General features: G+C 34.7%; 1 protein-coding gene across 1 annotated transcript; it reads left to right on the top strand.

The window, feature by feature from the left end:
• Positions 1–4,013: 4,013 nt before the first annotated feature.
• Positions 4,014–11,863, top strand: LOC121366587 (hairy/enhancer-of-split related with YRPW motif protein 2-like; the record flags this gene model as incomplete). The annotated part of the gene is given in 7 exon segments (XM_041490968.1): positions 4,014–4,018; positions 6,131–6,173; positions 6,363–6,459; positions 9,017–9,100; positions 9,474–9,770; positions 10,555–10,622; positions 11,795–11,863. Coding segments are annotated over 7 exon segments (663 nt in total), but the record flags the coding sequence as incomplete, so codon positions are not given.
• Between the last annotated feature and the right edge of the window lie 4,257 nt (positions 11,864–16,120).

Below are 16,120 nucleotides of genomic sequence, written 5' to 3'. Positions count from 1 at the left end.
AAAAAAAGGGGAAACAAAAACGATAAAAAGATTCATTGTTTGTTTTACCAGAGTTCCGTTATGACCCAATCAAGTGGAAAGGGAATAAATTTTCCCATCCAAGTGATACAACATCAGAACAGGGACTAAAAATATTATATGAAACAGTTACTAAAAATAGAATAAAAATTTGAAACTCGTAGGTAAAGAGGACAAGTTGTGGATTAACAGTGCGGACCATTGTACTCCCCTATGTTAGGAAACCTAAGGTAACCCGTAGCCTGGAAAAAAAAAAAAGGAACATGAAAAAGGATGGATGAATTTAAATGGAATATAAATAAACAAAAGGAAATTGACCTAAAAATGGCCTACCCTTATCGGGTTAGTGTATCAACTAATAGTTGAATTTTGGGCCTGATAATCGTTTTGAGTGTAAAAATATGCATCATTAGATATAAACTACAACAATAAAAAACAATAAAAAAATAATAAAATAAATAATTAATTACTTAACATCATAAGAGGATTTAAAGTCATCGGGGGGGGGTTTTTTCAATTAGTTTGGTCATTGGTAGAAGGTAATTACTGGACATCACACATAAATTAGGATTATATGAAAACACAACCCACCTTCAATCGTGTATCCCAAGGTCTCTAGATCACAGTAATATAGCTTGTTCTTTGACTCCGCCCTCGGAATATCTAATACATAATAAACTAACCGTCCTTCATCACTAATTTCACAGGCGCGATAGAGAAAGAGAGATCTGTATTAATTAATATTTATTAATAATACCATATGCAGTCAGGATGATCAGGAAATTCATAACGAGTACATCTTGTGATTGGGGTTACCAAGGAGATGATAATAAACCTATTGGTGTATTGTGATAGAAATCATGTGATCATTAATTGATAACTGAACTTTTTGATTAATATTGTGATGTTTCAGTACTGCAGATTGGTATCAGGTTCTGGTAACCTTAATATAGGAATGAGACCTATTTGTATTTATAAATGATCTTCTATACCTGATAGAGAAGAATCCTTTATGATCATGTGTCCAAGGATACTAGAGGAATTTGACCCACTTCAGTTCATCACTCATATCCTCTTTATAGCTGCTTGCTTAAACCTGGACAAAAGAGGGACATTGTTTAGCACATGTAATGCAGAGTATGAAGATACCTTTATAGTTCTCCAGTCAGAAACACTCTCACTGATACCATAGACACAGTACTCTCCATCTTCTGAGAAGGTAACAGCTACCGGGGGCAATAGTTGCCATCACGGACCACTTATTGGGATCAATAAATACCTCTGGCTCAGCTTGAAGTGACTCTTCACATAAAAGAACACTAGGATATGATAAAATTCATTAATAGTATAATGAGCTTTATTAAACTAAAGTCCCTTTATGACCACACCCACTTCTTACTCTTGGTTTTGGGATGGGCCAGTGTTAAAAAAGTAATAATACGAGGTCCTCGTTTGAAGGGACAAGAATATTCGGATAAATTATAAAGTTCAGACATCCTATAAGAGTGTAATAAACAAACAATAAACAAAAAAGTAATAACACAACCAAATAATATATAAAATAATAAAGTAAACAATTCTTCAAACTCTCACCTCTCATGAAACTGCTGCTCTTGGACCGGACACAGACTCAAGGTAGGGCATTGTAATAGCATTTGAGCTTTAACAAATTTAAAGTCTCTTCACTGTCTGGATCTTCAAACCAACGGTAAGGGTCCTCTATTTTATGCCACATCTTTCTTCAAAAACAGTTCTCATTCGTCTAACTTCAGGATAAATCCAGGGGGGTTTCGGCCATTTTCACGTGTAACAGTAATTAATCATAATAATAATACTATTTAATAAAATTAATAATAACAACACAAATGTCATTTGTTAATACCTAATTCTCGTATTTCTCTAATTGTGAAGACCACGCCTTTACTTCGGAGTTTGAAAATATATTATAAAATAAGAAATAAATATAACAAAAATATAATGAAAATTAATTACTTTAGTGGAGTCAAAGAACTGCTGTAGTTCACCCGGTCTTCTTTGATCTTATCGTAGTATATATATAACCAATAAAATATACAGATATTAAATTACCAGTCTCATATTCATAGGCTTGAAAATAACATAATCAAATTTGTTCCAGGTCGTGTACTATAATAACGCTTCAGGAGTTGTACCCCCCTCGTACTCCTTAATAACAAATGTACTAATTATTACTAATAAGAAATTATTGCGAAAAAAATCTGTATTGTAGTAATATAAATTCGTCTCATATCATATTATTACATTTTATTATAATGCTATTAGATGTATTGTATAACACATACATTGAGAGTATCCTAGGTGAGGACTTACCATCAGAGGGAGAGTTAAAGTTTTACCAAACTATAATCATAAAATATGGGTTTTTATGATTCTATAATATAATATCTACTTCATCTGATACTAATTGAAGTAATCGTTTCCATTGCTTCCTATAGAAATATAGTATGACTTTATTATAAGGATTATTATAGAACCTACCAAAACTAGATAGATGGTTAAAAAAAAAAAACTACAACCACATCAGTAAAAAAAAAAACAAGTTTTTTTTTTGGTCAAATTAAAAAATTGGGGTAAGAAGATGAAAATGAAGTTGATACTTTTCTGATAATAAACTTACCCATGGGAAACCAGGGACTCATACCAACAACATTAATAGTTAATTAACACAACAAAATAGCTTACAGGTCATATTGAGATATATGAAAAATGAATGTGGCATAGTAAAAACTTCCTTGTGATTAAAATACCCATTGTCTGTCTGTCTGTCTGACTATGATTTGGCAGAGATTGTTATTATAAATTTTGTCTACAAAAAGATAATTATTTCTACCCTCAATAAATTCTAGTTTCCTTCTACACTCTACAGTTCTAAAACATTTAGTTTGTTCATCAAAGCAACACTGTACTTACTAAATAGAAACTGGTTGTCATTGACTACTAAGCACATGAACAAACCTTTTCTCGTTTTTGTTTCTCTCTTCTTTATGACTCCACAAGAGATGGAGTTGAGATCACGAGGTACAATACTCTTGATAGATCGTGCACAAGACACCATTTTAATAACCTGTAAAGGACAGACATTATTTTACAGATATTAATGATAGGAATTATTGATATAATAGTCTTACTTTCTTGGACTTGACATTATTTTTTTTATTAAATAAAAAAAATTCAGTTAGCATTATACTCATACGGATACATACCTGCTATTGTCTCTGGATTATCAACATTATGTTTAACCCAAACCAGTACGTTTTTGTAAATGCTATAGGAGAAAATAATTAATAATAATAAATAAACAATTTTAAGAATTTCTTAAACTATTGTGACAATTGACCATGTACAATCATCATAAATCCAGGTGTTATAATGTTTATAGTACAGACAAGCAATCACTTATTAGCCGGAACTACTAATGGTAGCTAACCTAGGTCACTGCAATATGCTCATATAAGTCTAGTGGTAGCTATCTAAAAAGGATCACTATAGTTACTGGATAATGAGGTATGGAAGTGAAAAAATTCTGGCATCAGATAACATAAACGGCGACTAAATGGAGCCAATATCATAGATTGTGAATAGCAAGAGAGAATACATTGATTTCATAGTGCATACAAGAGCCCATAGTCACACAAAGGAGGTAGGAGTTGTGGTGTTATGGACTCCTGTGGGTGTATATATATATTGCAGCAGAATACAATTATAGAAATATTTTAAACCATAAAGAGACAATTTAAAAGCTATCAATTAAAAACTACACTGTTATTGGAGCTTCCCAAATTAACGTAGACATTGTGTCTCCACAACACACACACCTAGTTATGTAGCATGCCCATAGCAAGCTTGACTTAAATTGTATCCCAAAATTTGTTATATAAATTGACCATTGGTGTGATGTAGAAAAAACAGATAAACTATTGGATGCTAAAAACAGTAATAGTTGTAACAATGACTCTATGAGGTGAGTTGGACTTCACAACTAATTTGGTATGGAACTATCAAACATTGTAACAGAGATACATCTCAATACCTCACATCTGTTGAGTAAAATGTTGTTGAGTGTCAAACATTGTCTTACAAAGGTAGAGGAGGGTAATATTTTGATAAGATTATGTAAGTTTAATCAGTACAATTTGTCAATATAATCGTTCTCTGATATGACTCTGTAGTTTTAATGATGTAACTAGGTTTGAGTATCAAATGAAGAGAAGAAGGATTGTATTACCAGTTAGTGCAAGTTAGTAATGATAGGGTCAAAAGGTCTTTTATTATATTAAGACGGTAATAATTAGTCGGTAATTACTGTAAATTAAATACAATACATTCAGCATAAGCAATAAAACTATAGAACTTATAAAATCAAAACATTTCATCTTACATTTCACCTTATTTGAAGATAGCATGCAACAGCATAATATGCAAGGCACTATACTAGGCAGTTGTAATACTGTCATATGAGCCATTATTGTGCATATGTCCTACTAGTGGATAACACATGACTGAGTGTAATGATATTTGTGGTAAGGATCTATGAAGTTGACCATGACACAGAAAGGTTTGTCAAATGACAAGTATGGATGAACTCGGTAAGGATGTCAAACCACAAAAACATAATCAGGAAAACAACCAACGCAACACATATGGTTACTTATAACAAGAATAGATATGATGATGTAATGATGGAGTGTGTATATGTGTGTGTGTGGATGTGTGTGGACTGAAATCATTTAAGATGTGTTGATCAGTGATATGATAAATATAGTATATCACTGACCGTAGTTAGTAATCTTGACTGCGGATATATTGCATTGTCACTTTAAATCCAGCACTGGTACTTTTAGTTTTAGCCATACCACTTTTTCCACACACACACACACACACACACACACAACATTCATGAGCATAATATTGTCATAGTGACAATTCTTGTGCACAACAATATTGCAACAATGAAAGTGTGTGTGTCTGCTAGTCATAACATATCACTGAACAACCCACAGCAGTGCTATTAAATAACACTGGTTATATAATCAATGATTTTAAAGAAAATAAAAAAGACTTGTTCTTCAATTATAACAATAAATTAATGTAAAAAAGAATGTAGAATATATTTGTAATTAAAATATATTAATAATTTTAATTACAATTTAATTTCGGAGAGAAAACTCCCTATATTTTGTTCAGTTATGTATTAAGATATCAATTGTTTTTAACTTCTCTAAACCAGTTTGAAAACACGCAGCATTTTTAAAATTTTTGATTTTAAATATTGTTACAAATGTCATCCTCATTATAAATGAGATTTAACCTTCACGCTCGAATTCCAAATATAGAAATAATAGGACACTATCTAGGTAAATTGTGGCGACAGAGGAAAGTAGTCATCTAAATGACAAGTGTTTCTTAGCAATGGACGCTCGTTATCACTATCTTTTTAGATTGCAATACTTTAACTCTAATCTGACCTTTAATTTGCTGCATAATTTGAAGAAACTGAATAGATCGACAATATGCTGGGAGGTGTCTTGTGCAGCCATTGATAGTTAACGGACCAACCTCAACTAATTTACACGACATACGCCGCAAAATTTAATTACATTCTTCGCGCGCCGTGAACTCATCCGGCAATATAAAAGGAGTCTGAGTCAGTTCCATCTTCGTGCCTTTCTACTTTCTCTTTCTTCCCTCCTTTACGATAATCTTGCTCTCCCCTGAGAGCTTAACCACAGTAGCTGCTGCGAAAGAAATCGCTACTACTCTTCAACAAGGAGTCCTTGTAATATCATCGCAAAGATTACGCAAAGTGAAAACCATTTATTCGTTGAGTCTGCCCCATTGACTGGAACAGTGTGCAAAGATGAAGCGCCATTTAAGTGATTCTGAACCAGAAATGAACGAAGATTATGAAAGAGTGCTCTAGGTACGCCAAGAAAGTAAAGAAAACCGGGCACGTTGCGTTTGTCCGTTGAAAGTGGCGACCGAGCGTGGCCGGGTGACGGTCGAAAAATCGATTTTTGTTTTTGCAATAATGTTTATTGATTGATTGTTACTTTGTTTCTTTCCCTTTTTCTAGTCCCGACACAGCTCAAGTTGTCTCTCGCAAGAAAAGGCGAGGGGTAAGTCTGTCCTTTTTTTCATTGTTTTTCTTAGAGAAAAACGCCGCCGGCGTACCTATGTATATTTCTTACACTTGGCAGAGCTTATTAACAAAACACTTAAGTGGTGTCATTATTTTACTAAAGTGCTTAAATTATGTTATTGACACTTATCCATTATATTGGTGACATTTTCTCTTTTGTATACAGATTATTGAAAAAAGGCGCCGAGATCGCATCAACAACTGCCTTATGGAGCTGCGTCGTCTCGTTCCTGAGGCTTTTGAGAAGCAGGTGAGAAGAAATGGTCTATACTAGATAGATACATAAATAAAATTTAATAATTGCTATAGTAATCATGTTTCAATCATATTAATTCTTAACTTTGTTCTACTTGATTGCTATTTGAGTGGTTAGTACATTTTACAACCTTAATGGTGTCTTGCTGACTGGAGTTCTTGATTCAATCTGATCCAACTTCCTTTTATTTCTCCCCTATAATTTAATACAATTGGCATGTTTGTGCTTGGCCAGGTAGACTTGTTACCTTAATACATGGGTTACAAACACACTTGGTTGGGTTCACTCGTGGGATAGAAGGAATGTCTGATCCATCTGGGTTTACTCTAAAAGTGCATATTTTTCTTACTAGAATTTTTATTTTCCCACCACTGATGTAAGCTCTAGTATAAACAGAGTATGCTATGAGACTTGAGTAAACTTTGACCCCTTTACTGGGGATGCTGCAAGAAATTGGCTCTGCACTTTGTAGATGACCTGGCTGATCATGTACATGTTAGTTTTATCTTTTATATTTTATAAAGTTAGAACTTTTCTGTTTAATCAAAGGTTAAGATCAGAGACTGGCAAAGGTAACTTTGTCTCCTCTTATTTAACACCCTTTAAATCATTTGGCTTCTCTTTGAGCGATGTCTTTTTTAATACCACCCCTACAGATGTTGTGGGGGGAGCCTGTGTGTTCTGTTGCCGACAACTAACAGCTTGGTTTTATAAAGCACACCCCCAGAGTCTGGTGATGTGTCTTTCTTATCACTGTGTTATCTTTAGTGGAAAGGAAAAGGGAAGACCCTAGAACGTAGCCATGTCTTTTGATGAACATTACCTCCCCTAACTGTTCACAGTGTTGGTAACATGTCATAACTAGTCTGCTGCCAAAGATAGCCCTCTCTCTTTGTAAACAATGGTAAAATGCCATTAGAGGTGCTATGTTATACAAGTGCTTGTGAAGACTTTTCTTTGTAGACTTACCAACTTCATTCCACAAGTCTGTAAGCATTGAAAGGAGGACCTAAAAAGCATTTTGACACGTTAAATGTGGCTATGGTAACATAGTAGTGTACTCTGAACCTTTATACAGTAATTTGTTTACACATGTCATTATTGAAGCGTCAAAAAACGTCATTTTTGATCTATTTTACCATTGAGTAGACAGATTTGTGTAGGGAGACAGAAGAGGGGGGACTAATGGTTTTTAAATTCCTATACTCCCACTATTTTGTAAAGTCTCCTTTTACTTGATACCTCCATATTGCTATAGGACAGTTATTATTTTAGTTGGTAACCATTAGAGGAGTCGTTTCTGTTTCTAGCACACACATGTAATGTAATGTCTATCTATCAAAAATAGCTATATAGTTCATATGGTGTTGTGTGCATGCTCTTTACAGGTCCAAGAATGTGTATACTACATTGACTTAGTACACACCCAGATGTATGAATCTATTCGTATATGTCTAGAGTTGACTCTGAATTAGGCATTTGTTATGAGTTAAGATTTGTGTGGTCCTTGATGATGGCGTGTGCCTGTTAGGGAAGACTGTTTTGTTGATAAACAATTTAGTCAACTATGTAACACATGTCATTGGTTGGTGGATTTGATGTATCGGTTTTCAAAGGATGTCTATGGTGGCAGTTAGTAGCCTTATAGCAGTGGGAAACAGTGTTAGGCTTCAGGTTATGAAATCATTTTATAAGAGTAGTTTTACCACGCAAACAAGTCTAGACAGAACAAGTTAAGGAGCCAACTCTTCATATATTGCTGTTACTCTAGCTTCTGTAGTTTAGACAAGATAAACTATTTTTAAAAGTTCTGGAAGATTGAATATGATATCATACCTTGTGCAGCACACAGTATTGAATATACAACAAGGTAATCCACTTTTGGGGTTTGGTAGTAGTCAATGTCAACTGATGTTTTAAACTACAACTTCAAAATGCTGTAGTCTGATATTAGTATGTTGTACTTTGAAAGGGGTGCAGTTATGTTAACGGCAACTGTCACCACTGCTAGCGTGTGGAGGAGACATAATTTAAACTTGTGTCTTAACTGTTTTTGGATATTGTAACAATGATTTAAAACTTGTGTATATTAGTAATTGATTACATCACGTGCGACAACTTGGGGGAGTATTACCAAACCAATAACTGTTTGGCAAAGATGGTTTATCATTTTTGAAGTGTAATGCTTTCTTGCAGGGCACTCCCTCTTAGGATTTATAATTATTGTATCGATATTAAACCAATCTTACCAAATGTAGTGCTGTAATTTGTCGGGTGTTTTGTACTGATAGCCATGTATGAATAACCTGGCATCTTGTGGTTGCCATCTAATAGTCTTCGTCTCCCTAACAAGGGTGCTATGTTTTACACTCCTTTCATTACTATACTGTGGGCATCATCACTTGATCTTGATAGTGGATTAAATATTCCATGTTGAAAGTAAATGATGTATTACATCATTTACCGAGTGTGTTTAAAGAGTGATCATTCATACTGACATTGAATAATACTATCAGCATCTTTAGTTCAGAAATTTTATCTTCTCTCCCTTCTTTTCCTTTCAGGGTTCTGCCAAATTGAGAAAGCTGAAATCCTACAAATGACTGTCGACCATCTGCGCCATCTTCATCAAACTAGAGATCCAAGAGGTTAGTTACATTGTTTATGTGCTAGAAAAGTTTAGGAGGAAACCATCTAAGTTAGTTATCACAATAGAGATGCATTCAAGTGTTCATTATACTCAATGCATTATAATTAGTTAGTTTAAGGTTAAATAACAGTGTTACACATGAGATCAGGCAACTAAGGGAGCGTCAGGTATCTGCATGACTCTTTGCCATCTTGTAGGTATCCTAGTAATTACCTAATAGGTTTAAAAATTTTGTTTTTCACTGGTGTATACTTGCACATACTTGTGAGTAAACTGATAGCATTGACTTGTGAGGTTGTGAAATGTGATGCACTCAAATTAGTAGCTAATATGATCTTATTCCCAGTACTTTTCTACCCTCTACTTTTTAGTTGGGATGCCTATACACACACACACAACAAAACATTCCATAGTAACAAGATCACTCTCTTTTGTCTCTATTCATTCACAGGATTTCTCTGTCCTCTCTCAGCTTATGCTAACACCACGAGCTTTTCTTGATTATCGTGTTTGTTAGGGTTTTCGTGAGTGTGTTGCTGAGGTGGCTCGTTACATGACTAACGTCGAGGGACTAGATATGAAAGACCCCATGAGGTTTGTCTTCTCAACCACTTGGAGAACTACCTTTGCTCAGCGTGAGTTGGCCATCAATGCAGCTGTTGCTGCAAGTGCCCAAAATGGCCATTCCAAAAGTCCATGTTCCACCTACTTTAACTCCAGCTGGCATTGCTATCCAACACACTCCAGGACCATTTATTCCCATACCATCCCAGCGAGCATCTCCAGATCACCTCTCCCCTCCAGCAACTTTTGCAGCCGAGGGTATCCCTTGAATGTTGCTCTCCCAACACCTGTCATCTCATTTGCTACCACAGCCACTGTTCCAGTCTTTGGGTGCAGCTCCCATTGCCTCTATTGGAAACTATTCAACAGCTAACATCCCAACTGTACTGCCAAAATTGAGCAGCCAACCTCGCCCGTTAAAAAGTCTGTCTACAATCAACGGGGAAAACGCCCTTCCGACTTGGGCGGATCCTACAAAGAACGATTAAACTACGGACGTAACGACATGACTTTTAAACTAGTAGACTAACAAATGACGTAGAAAGTTGCTAAAGCACTTTCATACGATATAACGTAACCAGCTTATTTTCCCAGTAATGTGCACTGTACTTTTGAACTGTACACAAAATTATCAGCTGGTTACAATATATAGTAGACGTTTAATACGGGATCTCACCAAAACAGTAAAACCCCTGCCTCTTTTGAGATCTAAAAGTTTGAACAAACATTTATTGAAGACCACACAAAATATTTTTTGAGACACAAGTTTAAGAGACTAAATTTGACAATTTTTCAACACCCCTGCGTTCTTTTCTTTTTTTCTCTTTATAATTTTCTTGGCACGGACTTATAGTAATAATGTACACGACTCGACTCTCCCTCCTTCAGGGATTTTAGACAAACTTCTTATATCACCTGAAATAGAACGAGAACAGTCTCCACCTACTTTACAATGGGTGAGTGGAGCTACTTGCCCCTCTGACAGGGTCAATGACGACTTATAAAAATCATACCAAAGGAGACCAACCGCAAAATTAACGATATTCTTGCCTTTTACATGGACTTTCTAAAATGGAGAATCATTCTCTAACATACTATCACATGTTAATGTTGTCTTGTGACTTTACTGTGTTATTTTGATAACAAAGACATTATATTGACCAAGAATTGTAATGGGGTTTGTTTTTCTTTGATCATTTTTTTAAAATATTAGTTGAAAGTTGTAATTATCATTAGTTTGTTATTAATACTTCATTTTAATCTCAAGTGATTAATTTTGTTTTCATTTTGTTATTGTGAGAATTTTAAAATGTTTATGTAATCATTTCATGATTTAAGTTACATTTATTCTTATCATAACATTGTGTTGTGAAAAAAATAGTTGTTTGTTTCAAAGTCTATTGTAGAGAAATAAAGTTAGTTTTGATCCAAAATTGACATAGGAGCAGAAATACAATAGAATGATTGCTTGTAAAGAGATGATGAATGAAAACTGTTGGATCAGAAACACATACTAAGTTGGTAGAACAAGATGGCTCTGAGCTAATGTAGAAAAGATGGTTGATATAAGCTTTTTTTGTCTGCTAAACTGAAGTTGAGAATCAGATCTTACTGTTTCTGAGAATTTATTTGGAAGTGTTGACCGGCTGCTTTATTGCTTCATCAGGTGTCACTCTCGTGGTTGAATAGAGGAGGAGAGAGATGCCATCAATGGACCAATTGTACCCTCCTCATTGGCCAAATTTTGATCAAGAAGACTTGCAGTGTTTAATCTGATTAGTAGTAATATCGCTATTAGTATATTAGTAGGTATCACATTTATATCAGCAGTAATACTACCACATACAGTGTTAACTTTAATATCTACATTCTTGTACACTGTGATTCTTTTAGTGTAGATATATCTGAAGGGATGACACCTGTCATTATGTCTCTTTGCGGAGAAAGGGGTCATTAATTTTTTTGAGAAGAAAGCAGGCATGGCTTTAGCCATAAGAATAGGATCTGTTGTTGTGTCCCTGAGGAAAGAGGGAAGGGTTCCTGTTACTGCGTTTCCTAAAGAACAAGGGACGATTCCTGTCATTATAGTTCAGATGAAATAGGTGTTGGTTTACGGATTGAGTTGTAGATAGAAGGCAACATTGTTGACATGGCTAATGATGATGTAGGTGATACAGTGATGGAGAAGACGACGGAGGTTTGTGATGATGTAGGAAGAGATGATAGGGGTTGTGATGACGGTTGGCAGAAGAGGAGATGATGGAGACAGTGCTAACCAGAGGAGGAGATGATAAGGGAGTTCTTCTTTCCGAACGGTCATTTACAGACAACTTCTCAGAATCTTGGACAACATCTTTCAGATCATAAAATGAACCTTTTTTGGCTGTGACGGGTGACTTTTGTAGTGTAGGTGGGAGTTTTTAGTTTGTATTGGAGTTGCTTGTAAGATGAGGCTGGATAAGATGAAACAGGAGATGATGTGTAGCATCAACAGGACTTGGTGTATTTCTCGGGTCAGATTTTACAGGTGTACTGTCTCTCCGTCACTTTAGTCGCCATAAAGTTGGCCTTTCTCTTCAGATCAGAGCCACACCCACCTACTTCACTAGTACTGCCAACCTCAATATTTCCAGAAAAAGGTTGGGAAAGGGAAGCCATGACAGGATTACTATCTGGAGATCCACTCCTCCCTCATATAAAGCTCGAACTGTTATCCTAATGAAGGGAATTTTTTCCTAATTATCTTCCCACATTATGTATAACACACAAACATGGCAGGACACACACACACACCACACACAACACACACACACACACACACAGCTGTATGCACACACAAAAATTACTTCATTGTCATAACGTACAAAACTGAAAGAGGAAAGAAGCTGTTCTACCTAAAACATACTTGATATCCATATTACTACTGGGAGCTGTTACAACTGTTTCGAGGATATAGACCAAAACTTTGTGAGTGTGCCAGTATATAAACACAAGACTACACTCTCTCATCATATTACTTACATATAGTACATTGATTCACTACATTTAATGAGGAAACAGCTGTATTTACAGATTGGAATTTTGTCTTAATGCATACAACTATGCCGGACTTGTACTATACATGTCTTCAGTTCAAAAGACCTCAATTGGTACTGTTAAATATCAAGAATGCTTAGTATAATATTAAGGAATTCCTATATAATATCATTCTGTTTATTAAGCACTCTACTTGTACATGAATGAATTATATATTTTACCTGTAACTAAGGGCTAGGTCTTAATCCCTCAATGTAAGCCTTGTTTTTTCCTGGACTAATCTGAAGACAAACAAAAATAGAGAAGCCATAACATATTGTCATGAAGAGAGACCACATTAAAACACATGTAGACTAGATGTCTCCTGTTGTTTTCGGACAGGGTCATTAATATATTACACATGTGTGGTTGTGTATTTAATGTAGTGTTAAAATAAAGGAAAATGTGTGTGTGTATGTGTGTGATGTGTGTGTGTGTGTGATGTGTGTGTTGTGTGTGATGTGTGTGTGTGTGTATGTGTGTGATGTGTGTGGTGTGTGTGTGTGGTGTGGATGTGGTGTGTGTGTGTGTGTTTGTGTGTGTGTGTGTGTGTGTGGTGTGTGTTGTGTGGTGTGTGTGTGTGTGTTGTAAGCATGTATGTCACCAGTATGAGCAATAGTTATCAGTAAATATCACATATCAGAATACATATATATATATAATTGCATATATTATATGTATGCATATATTACAAGACATTATAACTGTAATATGCTATGGACAGTGAAACAAACAATGTTAAGGCAGCCCTACTCTGTATCCTATACTCTAAACCACAAATTAAGCTACCTTAAAATTTATTTTTAAGCCCCAACCTACACCATGTGAATTGCCAACCACAAAAGGCAGTCAGAAACAGATGGAGATTGTATTGGTTTCCCCACATAAAATAGCCACTATGGGAAGCATGTTGATAAAGTATGTATGATATTACAGTAGATAGTTAGTATAAATACACATGAAGGTAGATCACTACATCCTGTTACTATAACCATAGATACAGCATGAAAGTGCATTTGTGTCCAGCAAAAAACTATTGAGTAATCCTCTATAATAATAATATTTGTGCTTTCTTTGATACACAGGTTGTGTATAATATATACATACATGCTCTGTGTAATATCCTTGAGTAAAAGCTTAATTAGGGAGAAGGACTTATAGAAAATAAAATATTGATAATATATATGATAGAACTTAAATAAGACAGTATTATATAGTTGATGTAAGCATTATTGAACATTAGTATGTAACAAGAAACACTCTCTTGTTGCCTCTTTGTGAATTACTTACTACATAATGCACATATTGAGTCTTAAATTTTATATTATGGATACTATATCCAGTGACATCTTCTCCCCTTAAGATGGTTGCCAAGTGCAAACTGACAACTGAGATATGCTAATCAACCAAGTTATCTGATACATAACAGAGACCACATTGGTCTATAAACTAATATATAATATAAGAGGCCACATTGGTCTATAGACTAATACATAATATAGAGGCCACATTGATCTATAGGTGTATGCGGCATGTGTAACACACACATTTTTTGCTTTGTGATGGTAAAGTATAGAGAACTAATTAATTTAAAAAGCCACAGACATAGCAATTTTCTTTTTACAACCTTACCAATCCAATAATAGTCAGACTATCAAAAATTAAATATTCAGAGGATTACCATTAAGATCTAGTATGCTATCTTAATAATAATAGTCTTCTGTACTAAGTATGTATGTGCTAGTGTAATGGCAGATCATTGAAAGCCATCCTTCATTTGACCACCATTAAGCCCCCTATAATCTGTTAGATATATTAAAACATTACCACAGATCAAGATATATTGTAGTATTTTACTGGCCTCCATTACTATCATTTTAAGTTTGTGTATCACTGTACACCAGGGGCTCTCCTGCTCTTTATCAACACACACACAAACACACACACACAAACACAAGTCTGGCATTTCCCTATGATAAGTGCTTCATGATTATTAGATTGTGGTTCAACCTAGTGAGGGTAAATAAACAAAGTACAACAACAACAAACTATACTAATTTGTTTATAAAACTATAGTATTATATGATGATATACAATAAATTCATTGGTTAGTTTGATAACAACTATGTATGGAATGTCATTTTGTTTATTATTATTATTATTATTACTATATAAGAATATACTCTATATTATTGTGTGATTTCTTGTTTTTCTCATAGTTTTTAACAAATATTAATGTTCAGGAACACTCTGATCATACAAGATTGAAAATACTAATTAATGTGGTTTTAGGACAAACCAAATATGGTAGGTAGTCTTGTAAACAAATGTTCTATTAATGCAATTAAAGTGATTATTAGAAACTATTATTTCTACTTACCATGACTTTCTACTTCACCGGGTTAATGTAAAACTTTGATATACCCATAAAGGTGGCGGTGTCCAACTGGTAGTGGTGTGAAATCCCCCTTGTATTGAGAAGAGAAGGTCTACAAGAGTAATGTGACATTGAAAGATTTTTTAGAGGGACAGGGAGAGTACTGTGATAGAAGAGGAGCAACAACATTATAATGGAGTTGGTATAACGAGGGGTACATTGTCACTGTATAGAGGTAATGTGACTTACCGTGCGTTTTCAGGAGATATGTTCAGTTTCATAGCAAACGTCAGTGACATTTTGTAAATTTTTAAAGTAATATATAAGATTATAACATTCTAACACAAAGAGGTCTTCAAACAAACAAGAAACAAAAACAAGGATATTTTACATAGTAGTAATAGTTTGTAGAGATAATACTCACTATTTTTGTAAAGGTTGTTGATACATAAAATAAATGAGGTTGCCGACAACTAAAAACTCACCTGGCACGTAATGAGATAAAGTGATTTAAGTGAAACTCAGAACCCAGAAGACTGTAGCGTTATTGTTAAGCAAGGAAGGTAGGAGGAAAAAAATTTGAATTATAAATGTTATTAGTTGTTTTATAATTGAATTAAAGTATGGTTGGGGATTTATGAAAATGCATTAGGTTTGGATTTGTAAATTTATGATTTAAAGGTTTTTAATATCTTTCAGAATGATAGAAGTCTCGTAAACCCTGTAATGTTTATGGTAAGCTTCCATTAATGAAAACAAAATACTTTCCTTTCTGCTTTGAGTTTCTCCTAGAGATGAAGAAAAAAAGAGAAGGAGAAGAGGGAGGAGGGGAGGGAGAGAAGGAGAGAGAGGGGGGCGGGGAGAAGGGAAAAAGAGAGAGAGAGGGGGCGAGGAGAGGGAGAGGGAAGAGGAAAGGAGGAAGAGAAGAAAGGGAGGAGAGGGGAGAGTGAAGGAGGGGTGAGGAGAGGTCATTTTAAAAAAAACAAAAAAAATAAAACAAAT

This window comes from Gigantopelta aegis, unplaced genomic scaffold (assembly GCF_016097555.1).
Source record: "Gigantopelta aegis isolate Gae_Host unplaced genomic scaffold, Gae_host_genome ctg6304_pilon_pilon, whole genome shotgun sequence".
NCBI lineage: Eukaryota > Metazoa > Mollusca > Gastropoda > Neomphalida > Peltospiridae > Gigantopelta > Gigantopelta aegis.
Note: the sequence above shows the minus strand (reverse complement) of the source record. Positions and strands in the feature narration are given on the sequence as shown.